This window comes from Palaemon carinicauda, chromosome 12, assembly GCF_036898095.1.
Source record: "Palaemon carinicauda isolate YSFRI2023 chromosome 12, ASM3689809v2, whole genome shotgun sequence".
In the NCBI taxonomy this organism is placed as follows: Eukaryota; Metazoa; Arthropoda; class Malacostraca; order Decapoda; family Palaemonidae; genus Palaemon; species Palaemon carinicauda.
Window position 1 is genome coordinate 10,522,987 of NC_090736.1, and position 23,828 is coordinate 10,546,814.

The 23,828-nt window shown below is 44.7% G+C and overlaps 1 protein-coding gene across 1 annotated transcript in view; it reads left to right on the forward strand.

Annotated features, from left to right (window-relative positions):
• Window positions 1-23,828, forward strand: part of AGBE (1,4-alpha-glucan-branching enzyme) — a 101,720-nt gene that overhangs the window by 50,444 nt on the left and 27,448 nt on the right. Inside the window, exons 7-10 of the mRNA XM_068384402.1 lie at window positions 11,106-11,196; window positions 22,260-22,469; window positions 22,736-22,807; window positions 23,410-23,581. Coding sequence (XP_068240503.1) covers window positions 11,106-11,196; window positions 22,260-22,469; window positions 22,736-22,807; window positions 23,410-23,581 — 545 coding nt within the window. The remainder of the gene's footprint in view (window positions 1-11,105; window positions 11,197-22,259; window positions 22,470-22,735; window positions 22,808-23,409; window positions 23,582-23,828) is intronic.

Here is a 23,828-nt window from a genome sequence, read left to right on the forward strand (position 1 = left end):
GGGGGGAGTGTCTTCATCGATGGTCTCTCAGACCTCAACCTCTCTGCCTGCAGAACCAGGAGTGAGAGCCAGGAAGAGGAAGAAGCATGTGCGCTGTTCCTCCTCCTCCTCTTCAGACACTTTTTCTTAAGCTGAAAAAGAAGAGGAAGTTGAAAAAGTCTTGGAAGGCCAGCCGTTGTCACAAGAATAGGGTTCCTTGAGACACCGCCTCTCTTTCAAAGGAAGTGTTCTGCACCCAAGAGGTTTCCAACAGTGTGGTGGCCCAGAGCCAAGGCTCTGGGGCTGGTGTAAGGGCTGGAATGGGAACCAGTCTACCCCAGTAGCCACAGCCATCCTTGTGGCTCCGGTTTCTCTGTAGGCAGCTGGCCCAGATGAGTGTACGGCCCCGTACGTTTTCTGTTCCAAGGTTGATGAAAAAGCTTCAGCGACCTCCATTTCCCTTCCTTCTAGGACACCAGATGCCAGCTCCTCCCTCTGCCAGAGTTGTCACTCGACTAGGTAGCGAGGATGACACCATTCAAAGCTGTCAGCAAACCAGTGTGCTAACTGGGTTTCGAAGAGACGTGATACTGTTTCCCTTGTGTTTTCGAATTTTTTGCTGACCTTTCCAGCATCAGTTCGGTAAGGATTGCCGCACAACTTGCCAATCTTGTTATCTGCTTTTTTTCTTTGCTTTTCACCTTTCCTACTGTACTGTATACCATATATTGCTGTTGTAATAACATAATACTGTCCAATATAGTATTAATGATAACATAAATAGTTGTATTATTATTATTATTACTTGTTAAGCTACAACTCTAGTTGGAAAAGCAGGATGCTATAAGCCCAAGGGTTCCAACAGGGAAAATAGCCCAGTGAGGAAAGGAAAACAAGGAAAAATAAGAACAGTAATATCATTAAAATAGATATTTCCTATATAAACTATAAAAACTTACAAAACAAGAGGAAGAGAAATAAGATAGAATAGTGTGCCCGAGTGTACCCTCAAGCAAGAGAACTCTAACTCAAGACAGTGGAATATCGTGGTACAGAGGCTATGGGACTATCCAAGACTTAGAGAACATTGGTTTGATTTTGGAGTGTCCTTCTCCTAGAAGAGCTGCTTACCATAGCTAGAGTGTCTCTTCTACCCTTACCATGAGGAAAATAGTCACTGAACGTAAATTACAGTGCAGTAGTTAACCCCATGGGTGAAGAAGAATTGTTTGGTAATCTCAGTGTTGTCAGATGTATGAGGACAGAGGAGAATATGTAAAGAATAGCTCAGACTGCTCGGTGTATGTGTAGGCAAAGGGAAAAGGAACCGTAGTCAGAGAGAAGGATCCAGTGTAGTACTGTCTGGCCAGTCAAAGGACCCCATAACTCTGTAGCGGTAGTATCTCAACCGGTGGCTGGTGCCCTGGCCAACCTACTACCTCCTAGTCATAAAAGAGTAATGAAAATTGTGAATCCGCAAATGCTTGCTGCTCTGTGGTGGGTCAACTCATAACTTACCAAATCGCTTCCCATTGCCTATGCGGGTGGACTAACACACTACGTAACACACTATACATACATACATATACCAAGGCACTTCCTCCAATTTTGGGGGGTAGCCGACATCAACAAATGAAACAAAAACAAAAAGGGGACCTCTACTCTCTACGTTCCTCCAGCCTAACAAGGGACTCAACCGAGTTCAGATGGTACTGCTAGGGTGCCACAGCCCACCCTCCCACATTATCCACCACAGATGAAGCTTCATAATGCTGAATCCCCTACTGCTGCTACCTCCGCGGTCATTTAAGGCATCGGAGGAAGCAGCAGGGCCTACCGTAACTGCGTCACAATCGCTCGCCATTCATTCCTATTTCTAGCACGCTCTCTTGCCTCTCTCACATCTATCCTCCTATCACCCAGAGCTTTCTTCACTCCATATACTGCACTAAATTGATTTTATGTGGTTTCTATCACAGTATAAGTATTATATTACTGTATGAACATACTTCAGTAACTTTATAACCACTTGTCATGCAACTTTTAACAACTTTTTCCAGCGCATGCTGAAATAAAATCCCCTAATTAAAAGACTCAGGTTTGTATGGCAAGGAAAAATACAGATTACTTTTAAAAGTTTGTGATTTTACCTCAAGTTTTCTTATATTACTAACGGAAACATACTCCAGTGACCCAATAGCTGACGTAGTGTATAAGTCTTCATATAAGAATATTATCAATGCACTTTTCCTAGTATCTGAGAACATTAACATACCGTAACTGTGGTGTAGGGTGTAGGTGCTGTAGGAACAAAAGTTGGACTGGCAACATACAAAACTCATGCGAGATTTTAAAAAATATCTCCTTGGTCAGAGAAATTATGGCCTCTATTAAGAGTGATACTGTAAATGTAGATTTTTGGCAAAAATATTTGCAGATGTAAGAGCTTGCTGTTATAGCCACCTTTAACTGGAATGTAAACTTCCAAAGGGTTAAGGGGCCTTGTGTTGAACCTTGGTGGATGTACTCAGGGCTAAAAATAACTGGTCATGGAAGTCCTTTTTAAATGAGCCCCAAAAGGGGATGTAGATGGGTAAAAAACGTCCTCTCTGGACGGGGTCTTTAAGCTCTCTCAAACAACTTAGATGTGGCTGGATATTATTAGTTAGATAAGATGTTACTCAAGGAGAAAACACCTTTCCTCACTGGGCTATTTTCCCTGTTGGAGCTTCTGGGCTTATAGCATCCTGCTTTTCTAACTAGGGTTGTAGCTTAGCAAGTAATAATAATAATAAGATCCACCCATGCTTCTATTGCATTTAAGTTATGATTGGAATGCTCTAAGATATAGAAACTGTATTTATTATTTGAGTTATTCTGGGTAAAGGGTATATGATACTGACACTGTGCTCTAAAGCTGAAACTTATGCACCTTTCTAGGAAAATTGATGAGATTTGTAAATATATATGCACGGTGGGAAGATCTCATTACAAATGAGTCTGGACAAAAATACCTTGTAGGACTGTACTCAAAAATTGAAATTGTTTGAACCTGTGATGAGAAGAGGTATGAAATTGTTAATCAGAAAAGGAATAAATATTGATTAGGTTGGAGAAAATACTTTAGAAATTCCCAGGAAACCATGGGAAAAGAACTTAGATGAAGACCTATAATGTACAATGTAGAGGAGAGGGAAAAAATCCAACTGATGTCTTAATCATATTAAGGGGAAATGCTGTGATATAAACCAGGTTTTTGATGATGATCAATGTTTTTGTACCTAATTGAAAAAAAGTTTGCAAAGATTAGATTTTGTATGAACTAGTAGTAGTCTCTAGGTTTGTATATAAGGGGTCTGTAAAAATGGTTTGTTCCGTAACCGAAATACAAACCACGCTATTTACAAAGGGTTATTACTTTTAGCGTAGCTGAAATGGCGAGCCATTAGAATTTAACGAGGGTGTATTACCCCCGCGCTAGTTAGCGGGGGGGTAGGGGAGTGGTAGCTAGCTACCCCTCCTCCCCCTCACACACAGGTGAATACTCACTTTCACTTTTGGCTCGGACTGTGACAGACGTCTCTGTCTTGGTCCTCGCTTGGCAGCCATTGTCTGTTTTGTCTTTACTTAATCGCTTACTTTTCTTTTACTCAATATATATGTAAACATGTTTTCATGTTTGTATATATATTTGAGTATAGAAATAAGTAAGTTTCCTTTTCAGATGTGTGTGTGTAGTGTACGATATCTACGTGGAGGCCTCGGCAGTTAGGCCACCACGGCCTAATTTTATGGGTTGCGATCGAGTTTGACTTCGGTCTTTCTCTCTCTCTCTCTCTTGAGGTCGTTCACCCTTTTACTATGTTTTACTACGCCCTTGTAGCTTCCTTCCCGTGTGGGTGGGGTTGCTACGCCGTACATTTTGTTTCAATTAGTTTATGAATCTAATTGTAGTTGTTAATTTTTCAGCTTGTAGAACGATTCCTTTCGGGGTTTTCGTTTTTTTCTTTAGTGTTCATTCATTTTTAAATTACATAATTACATAGTTACATAATTATAATTGTTATAATTCTGTTTTGGTTACAGCTCTCCTTCCGCGAGTGTAAGTGGTTGTGAGGGCACGTGCCTGTTGTGTAATTCTTGTTCCTTTTCCTCGGGATTCCTCTTCGGAGCCTTCCCGGGGGAATGAATGTGTACTAATATTATTTGTTTTTATTTTTTTACAGTTACCGATCTAGTTCGTTTCTGTAATATAGCAACGGTGTGAGCTGTCTGGTTGAGTCCTGGGGATTCGGCTGTTGCTGCCTCCCCCCTTGTATTGTCGTCAGGGGCGTGTCTCCTTCTACTGGTAGTACTCCCGTGTCGACGGACAGCTCTCCAGTTCATTTTAGAACAGTCAGGAGGCTTGCCTCCTTGGGCGGATAACTTTCCTTCCGAGGGAAGTTTTTTTCCTGTCCAGGCTTGAGCTTTTCCTCTTTTGGGGGGTTCTTCTCTTGCCTTTTTTTCGTGCGACTATGCTCTTGGTGCTGAGCGGTCGCACCTGCAGTTTCGCTCAAGGGGCTGGGCAACTGCAGGAGCTCCTCTTCGGAGGATTGCCCCTTTTAGGTCACTGGCTGACCAGTCTCTTCCACGAAGTGTTTCTCTTTCGTTCGCGAGAGAGTACACTCATAGAGACTCCTCTTCGGAGGTTTCTTCTGTTGCTGTTGCTGTTGGCCTCCCTCGCCGTAAGGCCCTCCGTCCGCCTCGTCGTAAGGGCCTCTCATCTCCCTATAAGGGTGCTTGAGGCGCCTTTTTGAATCTCCGTTTGCAGCCTACAACTTCTTTTTCTCGATCTTCCGTCTTGGTGCAGATGGACAGCAGTCTAATCTCGTCTTCCGACGGGCAACGGTCTTCCCGACGGACAACGGTCTTCCCGACGGACAGCGGTCTTCCGACGGACATCAGTCTCCCGGCGGACAACGATCCCTTCGGGGCTAAGGGTTGCCCCCACGGGGGTTCTTCCCTTGCGTGTCAGGGTTTCCCTGCGCGCCCTTCTGTTCGTCAGCGCTCTCCTGTTCGTCAGCGCTTTCAAGATGATCTTCCCTGCGGTTCCTGTTACGTGCCCTGTGCGCCCACGTTCGCCCTCGCGATCTAGAACTTCGGTTCAGGTCGGGGTCAAGGACTCTTCTTCTTTGCACAGGCTTCCACGCGTAGCCTTCTGCTCGTCAGCGATCATCAGCTCGTCAGCGATCATCAGCTCGTCAGCGATCATCAGCTCGCCAGCGATCGTCAGCTCGTCAGCGATCATCAGCTCGCCAGCGATCTCCGGATCGCCCACGTGTGTTACAGCTGGCACGCCAACGTTCTCCAACACTTCTGAAGGAACATGGTTCGCCAGCTACTAGCTCAACTGCGGATGCTGATCGCCATCGCGCGACCCTCAACTGCAGATGCTGATCGCCATCGCGCGACCCTCAACTGCGGATGCTGATCGCCATCGCGCGACCCTCAACTGCAGATGCTGATCGCCATCGCGCGACCCTCAACTGCGGATGCTGATCGCCATCGCGCGACCCTCAACTGCGGATGCTGATCGCCATCGCGCGACCCTCAACTGCGGATGCTGATCGTTATCGCGCCATCGCACAACCCTGAACGATTGCCCGCTTACGCATGCTGCTCCTCATCGCACAACCCTGAACGATCGCCCTCTTGCGGATGCTGATCACCATCGCACCCTTTCACGCGATCATTCACCTGCGCATGCTGCTCGCCATCGCACAACCCTGAACGATTGCCCGCTTACGCATGCTGCTCCTCATCGCACCACCCTGAACGATCGCCCTCTTGCGGATGCTGATCACCATCGCACCCTTTCACGCGATCATTCACCTGCGCATGCTGCTCGCCATCGCACAACCCTGCACGATTGCCCGCTTACGCATGCTGCTCCTCATCGCACAACCCTGAACGCTCGCCCTCTTGCGGATGCTGATCACCATCGCACCCTATCACGCGATCATTCACCTACACATGCTGCTCGCCATCGCTTACCGCCAGCGATCTTCTTCACCTACGCGGCAGCACGATCCCTCGCCGTCACGCCCATTCGCCTGCGCGCCCGCGCGATCGCTCGCCTGCGCGCCCGCGCGATCGCTCGCCTGCGCGCCCGCGCGATCGCTCGCCCGCGCGATCGCTCGCCTGCGCGCCCGCGCGATCGCTCGCCTGCGCGCCCTCGCGACCGCTCGCCTGCGCGCCCGCGCGACCACTCGCCTGTGCGCCCGCGCGACCATTCGCCTTTGCGCGACTGTTCGCCCTCGCGCGACCATAGTTCGCGGCGAATTCCACAGCCGGTGGTAGCAGCAGGGACGCGTGCTCCTAGGCGGCACTCGGGATCACCTCCATCCAAGCACAGGTTGGTAGTGCAGGACGAAGACAGGTCAGTACAGCATTCTTCCCACCTTCTTTTCAGGCAGGAACCGTCGTGTCCTCTCCAAAGGATCGCCCGATCCCTTTCACCTTAGCGAGGATTTCGGACTCTGTGTCCTTGGAGCAGCAGACATGGTTTGATCCGCTGGCACGGGCGTTAATGAGGTTTATGAAACCAGCACTCACCGGCCAGGGTAACAAACCAGCGGCTGTCTCTCCTACGCTGAAGAGAAAGAGAGGAGTGGACTTCGTGGTGACTTCCCCCAGGGCGAAGTTGGTTCCCAAGAGGTCGGTCTCGAGGGTCCCCTCTCCTGCACGAGTACTCTCTCCTTCTCCCGCCCTGGAAGGATTTTTGGCGGGGGGGCTTTCCGTTGAAGATTTCTCCATCGGACAAGGGGTGACTGCTTACCTCTTCCTCTGGGAGCTTACCAGGTTCTTTCCCTCCTCGGTTACGGCCCGAGGTTTGGTTCAAGGAAGCTACAGGAAGATCAAGGGTACTTTCCTCCTCTCGAGCTCAGGCACCTTGGCCTTTCGTCGTTAAGTATCTACTTGCGGACAAGCTCGATGTTGTACCATCTGGACGCGCTGACTGAAGGCTTCATTCGGGTGTCTCATCTGTGGAGGTCAACGACCTCAGACACCCTTCCATCCTTGAGAAGAGTTTTGTCTTTGCCCAAGGACAGAGACTTAGACGTCTGCTGTGCGGAGTAAATCGACTTCCGGTTTCACTCCTCCAAGGCGCTTTCTTCCAGACTGCAGGGCTCCAGCTCCCTTTTCTTTCAACCACGTCGGCCTAAGTTATCGGCTACGACAACTGGGACAAGGTGTCCAATTGCAGTTTCCTCCTGTCAGGAACAGATGGCACGGGAGACTCCCCCGGGGGGGCATAGTCCTAAAAGGAGTTCACGAACTCTAGGATTGCAGGTTTTTTCGCTGGGAGGATGCTTAAGGTTACTCATCCGAATGACAGCTTCCCGATGCCCATTCCCGCACAATCTCTGTGAGTAGCCAAGGATATCGCGCCTGCCGTCTCTGTCAGCGAATTCAGTGTCTCTGAACCTCTATGCCATAGCATCAGCAGAGTTGCCCGGTTGGGCAGAATGATCCATACCTTAGGCGAAGGTCTTCCTTAGGATCATCGACGGCTTCACCCCCGGCCCCCTCAGTCGATCCTTTCTTGTAAGGAAGGATCTGAGAGGGGATGTCCATAGTCGACCTCTCAGCCCTGATCAAGTTTGTCGAACAAACTTCGGCCAGCGTAGACCAGCAGAATCGATCAGACTGGTAACGAGGCGACAGGACTCCTTTAACCCTGGATCGGAAGGACGGGTACTTTCAGTTTCCATTCCATCCATCTTCCAGGGTGCTCGTCGAATTCAGCCTAAACTGCAAGTATTCCTGCTTATGATGCAGTGTGGCTATCCCGCCGTGGCATAGCAGGTTTGTTTCCCCAGAGAACTCTCCCTGCCTTCCTCTTGGCCGCTCAGGTGCAGACTTCCGCCTCCTCTGCTGTTTGGAGGGCTGGTCAACTCCGGTAGGCTCGGGTTTCGACCTTCTTCAGCGCCGGGAAAAGCTTCCGAATGCTGACCATGAGTGTGGGCTCATGGTATTTTGCTTGGAGCCTTCTCTTCCTCTGCCTCAACATCTGGAGTATCTGGCCATGATATTGAGTCAACCGCCTTACCACGTTGGAAACCCCGCTTCTCGTCCGTCCAGCGAGGTTAAGCAACGTCGGTACTTGGATGGGTGACCACCTGGGGACGCCAGATTCTGTTACCACATCCTCCGAGCCTTCCTTTCGGTTCACCGTGGCAAGACTGAGGAGAGTCGCAGTACCTGTTCTCAGTCAAGCAGAGTTTTCAGCCCTACCTTGGAACGTTTCCTAGTTCTTCTTTCCTCATTGACCCGTTTATAGTCCGAACGGTCGCCTCAGGATAAGTTCCATGTGGGGCGATCCAAGTTCCGGTGGCTTCAGGCAATGTTTAACCGGACTCCCTGGCCCTATGGGACCAGCGGAACTATTAAACCTACAATGGGTGTTGACCTATGGAGCCTCTTGATGGTAGTGGATATTCTCGTCCTTTCCCCACATTCTTGATGCGGTTCTCGGACTCGTCAAAGGAAGGGGGGGGGGGCATGTTCCGGTCCAGGCCTATGGTCAAGACCTGAAGGATACCTCTCCATCATTCAGGCAGGCTTAAGGGCCTTAGTCTGGCCCCTCTTCAGATCCTACCGCTCCTGCCAAGTCGCCCCGTTGCGTGTCGACTTCATGCTAACCAGCAGGGGACGCATTTTCACACCTTCACATCTTGCAGTAGAGATATCGGGATGATTGAGATTCTCTCAATTCCACCATCGGCTCTCTCATTCCAGGCAGGGGAATGTTTCTCTCAGACTATCCGAGCAGAGCCTCATAGAGAGAGTGTACCTAGGGGTCTTTGACCTTGGGTAACCAGCAAGTGCTGGTCTGGGGGACCTGATCGCGACAGCTTGGAACCTCAAGCTTCCGCTAGTTTTCCCCCCAGTCTCAGACCCCGAGACTCTGGCAAGATGCATTCCGGTGATGGTGGGACAACTTCGACGCCTGCGTCTTCCCTCCTTTTTGTCTGCGGACAATGGGTCTCAACAAAACCAGGTTGTCTGTCAACCTTTCAATGGGAGAGCTCCACTGGGACTATGTGCAGAACGGTTTCTGGACCCTCTGCTTCCCCTGACGGAACTCCCGGGAGAGCTTCTCCCACGGCGCAGACTACTCAAGCAACCACACTGCGACATCTCTCCCGAACCGGGGCGTCGCTTCGGCTTCATGCCTGGAGACACTACGCTTCCTCCTCTAGAAGAGACAACCCGCTACAGTCGCGGTACGGAGGTCGCGTCATCTGCGATAGTCATCCACAGGGGTCTCCCAGGCAAAGTGAAGAGTCTAAGGTGGTTGGTGCCGTGGGAGATATACCTCTTCCCGTGAGGCCTCTTCTCCAGCAATAACGGTCTTATTGCCTTTCGGCGGGAGGAAACTCCTTTCCGCTCTTGGCAATGAAGCCTGTCGCTCAGCCTTTCCCTGACCTTCAGGCTTAAAGGAATAACTTTTTCCTGCCCGCTGGATCTATCCTCGCTCATGCGAAGCTACGATCGTCCCTGCCCTAGTCGGAGGAAGACCTCCAACTTGGAGCATGGCTCGGACTTTTAGTCCTTTAAGAGATCTTCTCAAGACCCTTTTACGACAGGCCTCGGATTGTATTCCGCCCTGGGTCTTCTGCTCACTCTGGCCACGGCCAGTGTGTAAGCAATCTTCTTGGTCTCTTACTACTCCCCCCCTTTCTAAGGAAGAGGGGAAGGCAACATTCAGGCTCGCTCCTGAGTTGTTGGCTAGACTCAGAATCTGTGGGTCCCGACCCTTCGGTCCGATTCATTCAAGATTTTGAGTCTCCATTCTGTGTCTGATGTCCCAAGACCTTCTCTTTCTTGCCAGTACAGGAATCGAGAGGTTAGCGCTGGGAACAGCTGCAGTTTGGCCTCAGTTGCAGCCGATTTGGGAACACAAGGAGGACATGGGGGGAGAGTCACCAGTATACCTCTTCAGCCCGGACTCAAGGACATTCATCTCGACCTGTCTTCAGACCCTCCCCCGTCACGTCGCCCTACAGCACGATGTTGGATACATCGCAACGTCCCTCGCCTTCGAGTAATACTACTCTGTGACGCAGGTGCTACAAGCTGGAGTCTGGAAGCGTCTGATGACCTTCGCAGCCCGCTTCCTGCAGGGCGTGACCCACAGGAGTCTCGATACGTTTTCTATCGCTCTGTGGTGGCTACACAACAGCTGGTCTAACCTCAGGCTCCTTTTTGGACAGGTAGCAGAAGGTTGAGGGCATTGTTATCAGGTTTTAGTCTGCATGAACGAAAGAAGTATGTCTGGCCCTTACTACTTTCTTCATCATCCCCTCTAAAGGGAAGCAGCATCCTGGTCTCTGCATAGCTGACCTCGAACCTCTGCAGGTAAACCATGCTTCCTTGTGTTCCGAGTATTGAGTCAATACTGTCGCGTCCCCCATACCCTGACGAGGTGGTATTGGGAACGTCTTAACCCAGAGTTCCTTCTGGAACTCCAGGTCAACTGCCTAAGACGGGTCACACTTCTTCCTTCACACACAAGCTTACGTAGGCCACATGGTTCCTTGCGGTGCAAGGAACTTGTGAGGTGCAGGGACTCCTTTTCTCGAGTGCGACTCACTCGGATTCTGAGTCCCCGGGTAAAGCCAAAGCCAGTATGGCTGGGGACTTTCCACCCTTCCTAAGGGATAAGTCACCCTTTGTAAATAGCGTGGTTTGTATTTCGGTTACGGAACAAATGACAAATTCGAAGATAATTTGTATTTTTCCTAACCATACAAACCTTAGCTATTTACACATATTTGCCCGCCAGCCCTGTCCCCCAAGACAAGTCCTACCTCTAAGTGAAAGTGAGTATTCACCTGTGTGTGAGGGGGAGGAGGGGTAGCTAGCTACCACTCCCCTACCCCCCCGCTAACTAGCGCGGGGGTAATACACCCTCGTTAAATTCTAATGGCTCGCCATTTCAGCTACGCTAAAAGTAATAACCCTTTGTAAATAGCTAAGGTTTGTATGGTTAGGAAAAATACAAATTATCTTCGAATTTGTCATGTTGCGTTTAAATTCTTAACTAACTACAGTGAGAAACCTTTTCTAATTAATTTCAGGTTATAATGCCATACAAGTAATGGCAATCATGGAACATGCGTATTATGCAAGTTTTGGATACCAAGTGACAAGTTTCTTTGCAGCTTCAAGGTAAAAAGAAATCTTGCCAGTTCATTTCCATATCTTTATACTGTAAGTGAAATTTTAATTTTACTCATCTAAGAATATTCCCAAACACTTGCCACAGCTGGTATGAAAACATATGGCTGACCATTAACCCTTTTACCCCCAAAGGACGTACTGGTACGTTTCACAAAAGCCATCCCTTTACCCCCATGGACATACCAGTACGTCCTCGCAAAAAAATGCTGTAGAAATTTTTTTTTCATATTTTTGATAATTTTTTTTAGAAAATTCAGGGATTTGCCAAGAGAATGAGACCAACCTAACCTCTCTATGAAAAAAATTAAGGCTGTTAGAGCAATTTAAAAAAAATATACTGCAAAATTTGCTGAGAAAAAAATAACCCCCTGGGGGTTAAGGGTCGGAAATTTCCAAATAGCCTGGGGGTAAAAGGGTTAAGTATAAGACATGTACCGTGCGTGTTTCATACACACTCGTACATGGTAATAGTTTTGCTTTTGATGTCAGTACTGGTATACCATGGATACCTGCTCCATACGCTGACAGGTGTTTGATTTCATTTATGGCCTTTCACATACCTTGCACCTATCTACTGCAGGGAAGATCGAGTGATAAGAAAAAAAAAAAAGCCAAACCGGTTCAGTGTACGAACTTGTATGAAACGTGCGGTACAGACATATTTCTCACCTTTCATTGTAAAAATTAGTGATGGCTTATTTAAACTAACACTGAAGATTATCTATATTGCCATTATTCTGTAACTGATAGAGATGTGGTCGCAGCACTTCAGTTACAAATAATGGGCATTTAAAAAACTGTTTTTCAATATTAAACTTACCCGATAATCATGTAGCTGTCAACTCCGTTGCCCGACAGAATTCTATGGAGGGATACGCCAGCTATCACAATACTAGAAGGGGGTGTATTTACCAGCGCCACCTGTGGCCAGGTACTCAAGTACTTCTTGTTGACACCTCCTCAATTATTCCTCTGTCGTGCTTCCGGCAAGACGTTCTGGGATACGCTTATGTTCTTGGAGTATTTTCACGACTTTGGTGAAGTATTTCTCTTTGATTTCGGCTGTCGCTTTACTGGAAACTTCTATATTAGCTTAGTTAGCTTTTGGAATTAATTTGATTAATTATGGTGACGAAGAGAGTATGAACTCTCGTTCACCTTTCAATGGCCGACCCTTCCCTTAGACGGAAGTGTTGGTGTCTAAGAGAGTATAGACTCTCTTTCTTAATTTTGCTTAACAAAAGTTATAGATTTATTTTATATCTCTCCGCCTCTTATAGGCCTCTTCGATTAACTTCCTTTTATTATAAACTTATTAAAATTAATTTTTATTTTTGTTTATATTCGACCTTCCTAATAGTAGGCGGTCTTTTCTTGGTACCGAAGTTAATTAACATTGAGCCCGTCATTTCGGTTTTACCTGTTAACATATTATGCTATTTCCGCCACAGAGTTTGAAAGAATTTCTTTGATAGTCTCGTACTGTTTTCAAAGTTGAACTAACGTTTTGTTTTGTCTCTGCAGTTGTTGACGTTCAGAACGTTCAACTTGCACTCTATCGTTACGATAGAGAAAGAATGTTCACGGTTTCACGTTGCAGTAAGAGTAACCGTGTCTAGCGTTTTGTTCATTCTTTCTTAACTTAATGGTTTTGATCCTAATAAAGGAACTTTTCATTTTGGGAAATATTTCAGTTTTTTCCTTTAACAATAATATGTTTTAACGATATATATGATTGGGCTCTTCTCTCAGGTTCTAAGTCAAGAGAGAGAGAGAGAGAGAGAGAGATAGAGACGGAGGGAGAAAGAGGAGGATAAACGTTTCATTCAAGCCTGCCAGGCGTACGAGTAACGTCGTTATCGTTTTTGCTCTTCTCCCTAGTCTCTTTAGGGGAAGAAACTAAACGTTTCTAGAGTGATCTAGTGTTTAGTCTCTTTCCAGCCACTGAATTATCTTTCATTAGATTTTTCTGTTACATTGTAATTCTGTTTTCGCAATTACTAACTTTTGAGAAAGGATAGAATTGCGTGTTTCAGGTACAAACCACTTAAAGTTTCGAGTTCAGTGAAATAAGTGCAAACAGAAATCAAAGTGATAAGTGATTAGCGCAAAGTATGTCAGTGTTGTGCGTGAGGGTACTTCTGTGCGCGCCAGTCGTCCTCCCAGTCCGGGACCTCTTGCAAGCTCCCAAGCCCAGGGGAGAAGCAATGTCGAAGGGCATAAGGGTTCAGCAGGCCTTGATCGGCGCACAGAAGTATCCTCGGTGGTTGTGGGCGTGTCTTACCGAGACCGTCACTCCCACCCGCAGACGATTGAGCCCTTATTTTGCTCGTCTGCAGAAGAGATTTAGGGGAGAAAATAAAGGCAGAGTAACGCTGGTCTCAGGTCTCAAGACCTCTTAAACGTAAAGTCCAGACCTATGCCAGACGTACGAAGTTAAAGTTCAACAACCCGGATGCAGTCATTGGGTTAGCTCTGACTCTCCTCAGTCATCAGTTGAATGCACTCCGCCTAAGAGGAGTAAGGTTCTGCCGCAACAGATCTCTGCTGTTAAGGCTTTACCTCAGCAGACCTTAGTGTCTGCCGACCCCAAGTTGACTCTACTGCAGTCCATGCAGTCACAACTTTCGGTCTTGATGCGTGAGTGTCGGGCTGAGAGTGTTGCGCCTCCGCCTCCGCCTCCGCCTACACTCCCTCCGCCTACGCTCGCTCCGCCTGATCGCAGTACCACCTGCCAGGCGTACGATGTTGTGGACTCTACTACAGTCCATGCAAGCACAGCTTTCGGACTTGATGCGTGAGTGTCGGGCTGAGAGTGTTGCGCCTCCGCCTCCGCCTACACTCCCTCCGCCTACGCTCGCTCCGCCTGATCGCAGTACCACCTGCCAGGCGTACGATGTTGAGCCACGTGCTGAGTTTGCTGTTCCCAGTGGTGTTCAGCCTCCGCCTTCCTTAAGGCAACCTTTACAATGGGATCAGGAGGATTATACCTCTCTTCCTCCGCCTCCACTTGCTGCTCCACCAGTGATGCAACACTCGGTTGAGGTACAACAACCTCTCCCGTCCATGAGTCAGTCTCCTCAGCTCTCGCTGCAGCGAGCTCAACCCTCCACAAGGCAAGCACCACAACACCTTAGCCTTGCGCCTCAGGAGCCTCAGCTTGCGAGACATTTACCTTGTTCTGCGCAGCCTCTTCCTCATCGCGCTCCGCTCACACCACAGGAACTGGAACTTGCTACTCCGCTTCCGCCAACCGCTCAGCAAGCGCAACCCTTGGGTTCAACCACTCATGCTAGGAGTCAGCCTCCTCCACCCATGCGCCTTCCTTCTGCTTGTCTTTTATTCAGCCTTTGCAGACTGAGCCTCAGGTGTTCCCTCAACAGAGTCTTGAAGAGGAAACCACAACTATTGTTGTTCCAGCTCGTTCTGACTCTGCTGTTCAGCATACCTTACCTCCATTTTCAAACCATATGATAATGGAGGTTATTTGTATTACTTATAAAAATATATTTATATTCCTTGCAATATATTTTTAACAAGATCGCAAAATATGGCAAAAATATGAATCATGAGTTATGAATGTAAGGTAAATATTATGTTGTTATTAAAACCCCATGCAAGCATGCATAAAGCACTCTAGCACTGGTCATGGAATTTCTGAGAAATGTTAAACGCCATGCACACGCTCTGCTTTCCTTACAGCAGGCTCTGCTTACAGCAGGCTCTGCTTACTACATGCTCTGCATACAGCATGCTCTGCATACAACATGCTCTGCATACAGCATGCTCTGCATTCAGCATGCTCTGCATACAACATGCTCTGCATACAGCATGCTCTGCATTCAGCATGCTCTGCATACAACATGCTCTACATACAGCATGCTCTGCATACAGCATACTCTGCATACAACATGCTCTGCATACCTTACCGCATGCTTCTCAGTCACACATCTTTGGTTGTTGCCAACTCACTAGACTGTCAAGCAGTTTCATAACGTTGCCTTCTAGTCTGCTGCTTTTGCACCAGTGAACCCTCACTGAGAGAACTTAGCTTTTCTAGGATATGGTCCCTGTAGATGAGAAAGTTCTTTTCTCCCTCCTTCTGATATTCCCTTGAGGACTCTGTCATTTGGAGGGAGCCTTTAGCTGCATAACCTCTTATGGACTTTTATTTAAGCATAACATGCTTCCAGGGAAGGTAATGGTTCCACTTCAGTCGCTAATCCCGTCTGTTACCACACCTGCTCCCATAGACCTTGAGCTGTGTTGCATGACATGCAGTCCAAGCTTAGTCCTTGTTAGAGGATTTTTTGTTTACGGAGTCAATGTGTCACGGGGAAGACGTTCAACAACCAACAGAAGTGACTTGTTGTGACGCAGTGCGGCAACCTCAGCAACCCGATAAGGAGTTGTCTGTACGACCCAGACAGTCTAGACAGATTCGGGTTGTCACTGTACTTCCTCGCTTGCCCATGATTGACAGTTCACAGACTGTGCAGCAGTATCATGATCTTGTGTCCGGCTCCGTCAGACGACTGGCTTTTAAGAGCTCCCACAAGTCGTCGCTGTCTGGAGATTTTCAAATGGACTATGGATCTGACCAAGGAACTGGGCCTCCTGGTCAATTTTGAGGAGTCTCAGCTCGTTCCATCCCAGACCATTGTCTCCTTGGGTATGGATCTTCAGAGTCGAGCTTTTCGGACTTTTCCGTCGGCCCCAAGGATCTTCCAAGCCCTAGAATGCATCCAGAGCATGCTGAGAAGGAACCGATGCTCAGTCAGGTAGTGGATGAGTCTAACAGGGACACTTTCATCGCTGGCCCTGTTCATCGTGTTAGGGAGACTCCACCTCCCCCCCCTTCAGTATCATCTAGCTGCTCACTGGATAAAGGACATGACGCTAGAGACGGTCTCAGTTCCTGTTTCCGAAGAGAGGAGGTCTTCTCTCGCGTGGTGTAAGAACAGCTTTCTTCTCAAGGAAGTCTACCTTTGGCTGTTCAGAAACACGACCGCCGTCTCCTCTCGGACGCATCAGACACGGGCTGGGGTGCGACTTTGGACGGACAAGAATGCTCGGGAACATGGAATCAGGAGCAAAGGACACTTCACATCATTTGCAAGAAGTTGTTGGCGGTTATTCTGGCCTTGATAAACTTCAAGTCCCTCCAGCTTAACAAAGTGGTGGAGGTGGACTCTGACAACACCACAGCCCTGGCTTACATCTTCAAGCAGGGAGGGACTCTTTCGTGGAAGTTGTTCTAGATCGCAAGGGACCTACTCATCTGGTCTTAAGATCGAAAGCTAACTGGTAACGAGGTTCATTCAGGGCGGTATGAATGTCATGGCAGATCACCTCAGACGGAAGGGTCAGGTCATCCCCACAGAGTGGACCCTTCTCAAGAATGTTTGCAACAGACTTTGGGCCCTGTGGGGTCAGCCAACCATAGATCTGTTCACTACCTCGATAACCTAGAGACTCCTGTTGTATTGTTCTCCGATTCCAGACCCAGCAGCAGTTCACGTGGATGCTTTTCTGCTGAATTGGTTCCATCTCGACCTGTATGCATTCCCGCCGTTCAAGATTGTCAACAGGGTACTTCAGAAGTTCTCCTCTCACAAAGGGACACGGCGGACGTTGGTTGGCTCCGCTCTGGTCCGCGAGAGAATGGTTCTTAGAGGTACTGCAATGGCTGGTCGACATTCCCAGGACTCTTCCTCTAGGAGTGAACCTTCTAAGTCTACCTCACGTAAAGAAGGTACACCCAATCCTCCACGCTCTTCGTCTGACTGCCTTCAGACTTTCGAAAGACTCTCAAGAGCTAGGGGCTTTTCGAAGGAGGCAGCCAGAGCGATTGCCAAAGCAAGGAGAACATCCACTCTCAGAATCTATCAGTCTCAAGGGGAAGTCTTCCGTAGCTGGTACAAGACCAATGCAGTTTCCTCAACCAGTACCACTGTAACCCAGATTGCTGACTTCCTGTTATATCTAAGGAAAGTAAGATCCCTTTCAGCTCCTACGATCAAGGGTTACAGAAGTATGTTGGCAGCGGTTTTCCGCCACAGAGGCTTGGATCTTTCCACCAACAAAGATCTACAGGACCTCCCTAGGTCTTTTGAGACCTCAAAGGAACGTCGGTTGTCCACTCCAGGCTGGAATCTAGACGTGGTCCTAAGGTTCCTTATGTCATCAAGATTTGAACCTCTCCAATCAGCCTCTTTTTAGGACCTCACATTAAAAACTCTTTTCCTCGTGTGCTTGACAACAGCTAAAAGAGTAAGTGAGATCCACGCCTTCAGCAGGATCATTGTTTTCACATCTGAAACGGCTACATGTTCCTTGCAGCTCGGTTTTTGCTAAACGAGCTTCCTTCACGTCCTTGGCCTAAGTCGTTCGAGATCCCAAGCCTGTCCAACTTGGTGGGGAATGATCTGAAGAGAGTACTTTGCCCAGTTAGAGCTCTTAGGTACTATCTAAAAAGGTCTTAACCTTTACAAGGACAATCAGAAGCCTTATAGTGTGCTATCAAGAAACCTTCTTTTCCAAGTTCTAAGAACTCAGTTTCTTACTATTCAGGCTTCTGATTAGAGAAACACATTCTCATCTGAAGGAAGAAGACCTTGCTTTGCTGAAGGTAAGGACACATGAAGTGGGAGCTGTGGCTACTTCAGTGGCCTTCAAACAGAACCATTCTCTGCAGAGTGTTATGGATGCAACCTATTGGAGAAGCAAGTCAGTGTTCGCATCATTCTATCTCAAAGATGTCCAGTCTCTTTACGAGTACTGCTACACCCTGGGACCATTCGTAGCAACGAATGCAGTAGTAGGCGAGGGCTCAGCCACTACATTCCCATAATCCCATAACCTTTTAACCTTTCTCTTGAATACTTTTTATGGGTTGTACGGTCGGCTAAGAAGCCTTCCACATCCTTGTTGATTTGGCGGGTGGTCAATTCTTTCTTGAGAAGCGCCGAGGTTAAAGGTTGTGATGAGGTCCTTTAGTATGGGTTGCAGCCCTGTATACTTTAGCACCTTTGAGTTGATTCAGCCTCCCAAGAGGAACGCTGCGCTCAGTAAGGAAGACGATCTTATTAAAGGCAGAGTAACGGTTCAAGTCGACTTCCTTACCAGGTACTTATTATTTCATTGTTATTGTGGATAACTGATTATATGAAATACGGGATACTTAGCTATCCTTTAGTCTTGTACACTGGTTTTTCACCCACCCCCCTGGGTGTGAATCAGCTACATGATTATCGGGTAAGTTTAATATTGAAAAATGTTATTTTTATTAGTAAAATAAATTTTTGAATATACTTACCCGATAATCATGATTTAATCGACCCTCCCTTCCTCCCCATAGAGAACCAGTGGACCGAGGAATAATTGAGGAGGTGTCAACAAGAAGTACTTGAGTACCTGGCCACAGGTGGCGCTGGTAAATACACCCCCTTCTAGTATTGTGATAGCTGGCGTATCCCTCCATAGAATTCTGTCGGGCAACGGAGTTGACAGCTACATGATTATCGGGTAAGTATATTCAAAAATTTATTTTACTAATAAAAATAACATATTTTAATAAATTAATGTTTTAATTCACATTCATTCAGTAGTTGGTTTTATACCAAGAGAATGCTACCTATAATTGAATTGTACACTACACAGCATAAATATGATTCTATTAAAATGTTTGACAGCTGATTATACTTTACTCTGCTATGTATATGAACAGTTGCTGTATGTGCATTTTTTATGTTCTGGCCCTCAAATGCCTTTTTATTAAATTTTATATCAAGATAAGGAGAAAACACTCTTAATAAATTGTTAAGAGATATTTTGAATGCAGTATTGATTTGTGTAGATTTATATTTTCATTATTGAAATAATAAAAAAATAACCCTTCATAAGCTACAAGTAATTCAATCAGTATTAAGGGTCTTTGATTTACTCTTTCCAGTTATGAAAAAGTTCTGCTTTATTTTTATGAAATTATCCGAATGTTCATATTGCATTTACTCGAAGCTGAGTCGACATCTTCCCCAAAAGAAAGATTTCCCGTTTTCTCTCTTTTTAAAATGCTTCCCTCTTTGAGAGCTACCACATTATCCGGCGGATGATTGCCAGTAATTAGTTGATGGCACTTCATCTTAATCTCTTACTCTTCAGTCTCTCATTGACTAGTGTCTGAATGTTCATATTGCATTTGCTCGAAGCTGTGTCGACGTCTTTCCTTAAAGAAGGAGTTCCTGTTTTCTCTCCATGTAAAAGGCCTCCCACTTTGAGAGCTACCACCATCTGGCGAATGATGGCCAGTAATTAGTCAATGACATGTCATGTTGAACATCTTTCTCTTCAGTCTCTCATCAACTGGTGTCTAAATAAGATCTCTTTATTTTGCCTCTCTTCTCAAATTGGATTTCAGCAGGGAACTAATAAATCACAGTGTAATTTAAATTTTTCCTGGCTTTATGTAATGCAAATGTATCTGGCCGGCGGCTGCATTTTTGTGTTAATGTGTATGAAGGAATTTTGTTCACTCACAGTCCCTTTTATTTCAAAGTTACTTTGAAGTTAATTATACCTGTTAGTTGGCTGCTGTGATTACAAAAAAAGCAATTAATATTCAATAACACTGTTTCTATTTGCATTGTTTGCATTTAGTTTGGGTTAATCTAGAGAAGACCAAAAACAAGAGGCTAACTGCTTATGCTTTTAATAGTGGTTTGGTTTTCTTTTTGCATTACTTTTGCTAATTCTGCAAGTATTCTGCTTGTTGGACCACTGAGTTCCGAGGTAGTAGGTGACCTTTTGCACATTTTTATACTTTTATTATGGTGTGGATGTTAATAAAGATTGTTTTTAATTCAACTTCAGGGAGATAAAGGTTTGTTTTGATTGGTGATGAGCCCATCCCAATTTAGAATTTTGTTGTGTATTTTTCTCGATCACTAGATGCATTAATGAAAGGCTAGTACACTTTCTAATGATCGAGTTCCTTGCCTAGAGGAGCGTAAAGTTTACTTAATTTGGTTGAATATCTAAATAAGCTTCTTGAGGTAAGTTTTGATATTTCTTTATTTTCGAAGTCGCCGCTAAATGTTCACTAAGATGACTTACAGTATTTTCACAGTTTCCTTGATGTTATAGACAAATTGCTAGATGTTTGTCTTGAGTGCAAGGAAAGCATCCTATTTAATGACCATTTAGTGTGAAGACCTTTTACTTTTTTATGTAGTCTGTAGAACAATCAATGGTCTAAACTTGTTCATGAATAGTTAAATATCTTTACCATTACTGAGTGTAAATGAAAGAAAATCTTTGAATACAGGAGAATTAAAGAGGATTTTTTGGGAAATGATTGTAAATGAAAGAAAATCTTTGAATACAGGAGAATTAAAGAGGATTCTTTGGGAAATTTTCTCCTTTGCAAAGTTTTTATTAGTATAGAATTATAATCATGATCTTAATGTGGATTTATTTAGTTATAGTTCAACAAGGTGAGCAGGGCTTCAAAATATTCTGAGAATTGACTAAAGTTGCATCAAGCTAACCTAGATATTGAACTAATTACGACGATGAATTATGTTCAGATGTTTCATCTTATTGTGTATTATTTTTTATTGAATATCCAGAGTTTTTTAATAATTAGATTGACGGCATTTTGTTCAAAAAATATTCAACAAATGTCACCTGTCCCAATACCAGGTCTTATGTCCCAAATGTCATCACTTATAAGGTATTAGTCATAGTTAGCTATTTACATGAGAGGCTATTTGATATGACTTATTTTGTTGCCTATTTAGAATAGATGAGATTTTTCCTGGGCCTAATATACTGATCAAATTTACTTTGGACAAGATTTTTCTTATTGATGCAGTTCAGTTGAAGGGAAAGTCCAAAATGATTAAAATAGTTGATTATAGACACTTGGAAATGCAATGCTAGCAATTCACATACCCTCAGTTGTTATCAACACCACAGCCTTTAACTAGCTTTTGAGATTTTGATAGTAGACTTTAGTACAGTCTAAGAAGTCCCAAATATGTTTAGTATATATTTAAGATTAAAACAATATTAAATTATCAAGTGAATGTTTGGGTCTTAACAATGTCTATAACATACCTCTCAAGTTTTGACCAGTTGTTCTATTGCACTAGTCTTTTGAGGTTCAGATAGTGCACAATACTAAAGAGTCAAGTTCTTCTCTCAAAGCCTCACACTTTGATGCAACTTGTATATTCGATTGATCAACTCTTGCAATTCCGGAAACCAATCGGCTCCTATGAACCTTTGGTTTCCGAGGTAGAAGTCCGAGCTGGTAGTCTGTATCCAATATCCCTCCACTCGTTGAAGTAGGTGCTATTAAGCAACCCCTCATTTCTTATATCTAATTATCCAGGGTTTTGTTATCTCAGTTGGTTTATTTCCTCGTTTCCTTTCCTCATTGGGCTATTTTTCCTTGGAGCTTATGGGCTTCAGCGTCCTGCATTTCCAACTAAGGTTGTAGCTTAGCTAGTAATAATTGTAGTATTAATATGGAGAGAAGAGGTTAGGTGGAAGAGAATGCCTTTGATAGAAGGCATTGGAAAGGGCGCATCAGGCAGCTGACCCCTTAATGTAGTGATAATAGTGGGAAAGAAGAAGTCCATATAGTATGCAGGATTAAGAAAGCTACATAGGGAATTATGCTTGATTTCCACATTTTGGTCTCTGTTTTTTAAGAAGTGAAACTTACAAAGCAAATAAAAACACTTATCAATGAATTATGCAGCCTCGCATTTAATTGTTGGTTATTGACACTAAGGTTACTTAGTTAAAAATTCAATAAGGAGTTTGTTTTGTGGTAGAAAGTGTAGCATTCAAGATCTTTTAAAGTACCATTTTTCAGTCAAGTGTATATATATTTTAAAGAAAAAGCCTACTGATGTCCACTTTGATATTAGATACTTAAAAATTACAAGACATATAGAGATGGAAAAAAAAAGTTTATCATTAGGTTATGTAGATGAAATTACGCATGGAAAAAATAAAATCTTATGATTTTGTGTTCACAGTCGTTATGGTACACCGGAAGAACTAAAGGAGATGGTAGATGTGGCCCATTCTATGGGTCTTTATGTCCTTCTTGATGTTGTTCATTCTCATGCTTCCAAGAATGTCCTGGATGGTCTCAACGAGTTCGATGGTTCAGATTCTTGTTACTTTCACGGAGGCTCCCGAGGAACTCATTCGCTTTGGGACTCTAGATTATTCAACTACTCACAGTAAGTTTTTTCTTCTTTTATATTTTGGTTATATGACACTGCATTATTGAACACTTATTGTCATTTTTAATTTATTCTTTAGACTTATTAATTCCATGTAGTTTGGTTGATCTGGTGTTATGGGAAATTCCTTGTACTTCAGTGCACAGATATTGCTAAGTTATGAATTCTGCCCTTTTAATGAACAATGTTATATCAGTATGCATAGTGATTCTCTTAAATATATAGTATTTTTTGTAATGTTTATGTTGAACTTTTCTCTTTAGCTGGGAAGTGCTGCGATTTTTGCTCTCAAACTTGCATTGGTACTATGAGGAATATAAGTTCGACGGATTCCGGTAAGTACTTTTCATTGTTAGCGTTCCAGAGTATTCGGTGTTTTTAATAGCTCTGTAAACTTTTTCAACATTTTTTACCCTTTGAAAATATAAGCATGCTTTAAATTGACAAAAAATATTAATAAGTCTGTAGTTAGATAATCTAAGTGTTTATGATAAACATTTGCATTGCTAGCTTAACTTTTAAAAATATTTGTTTGATCCTGCTAAATGCTTTCCCTGCCATTTTACTGTCAAGGATATTGATTATATTGAAATTTTACTCTATATTGAAGTCTTTAATTTTAAGGTTACTCTACAGAATATTTTGGGAGAAGTCTTAAGAATAAGTGGGTATTTTAGACCAAAGAGAATGTGTTGCTTAAATGACTTTTGAAGAGGAACCTGTATTTTAGAAAAAATTAGTTTACCTGAAAGATCGTAGAGATCGAGGGATGATTATTTTGTAGAATAGGATTTACGGTAAACTGTACATATTCCTTTCAACTTGTCTTAGCTCTTCTGGTAATGTTCTTTCTCTCTTAGATAGAGCCGATAGATTTTGTAGAATTTTCAAAAAGGTAAAAGATTTATGTAATACCTCCTTTGATTAATATTTTTAGGTTTGATGGTGTGACATCAATGTTGTATCATCACCATGGAATTGGAGAAGGATTCTCCGGAGGGTACCACGAATATTATGGCCTAAGCGTTGATGTTGAAGCGCTTGTTTATTTGATGCTAGCTAATGAGTTGCTTCATAATGTGAGCCCAGATATGATTACAGTTGCAGAGGTAAAGTTATTATTCAGCAATTATTTCAGATGTTCAGTGGTGAGTTTAGTATCTTGATAAGTAATTTGATAAGGCCAGTGAATTTTATTACAAGACTCTCATACTGCTCATCTTGTCTCTAAGTATTGGTAAAGATAGTGAAAGGGAGAGCTAAATGTGAATTGGCAAAAAGCAATAGGGGAATAATAAAAAGCATCAGGAAAAAGAATTTGACAAATGCCAGAGGACCTCTGCAAACCAGATTTAG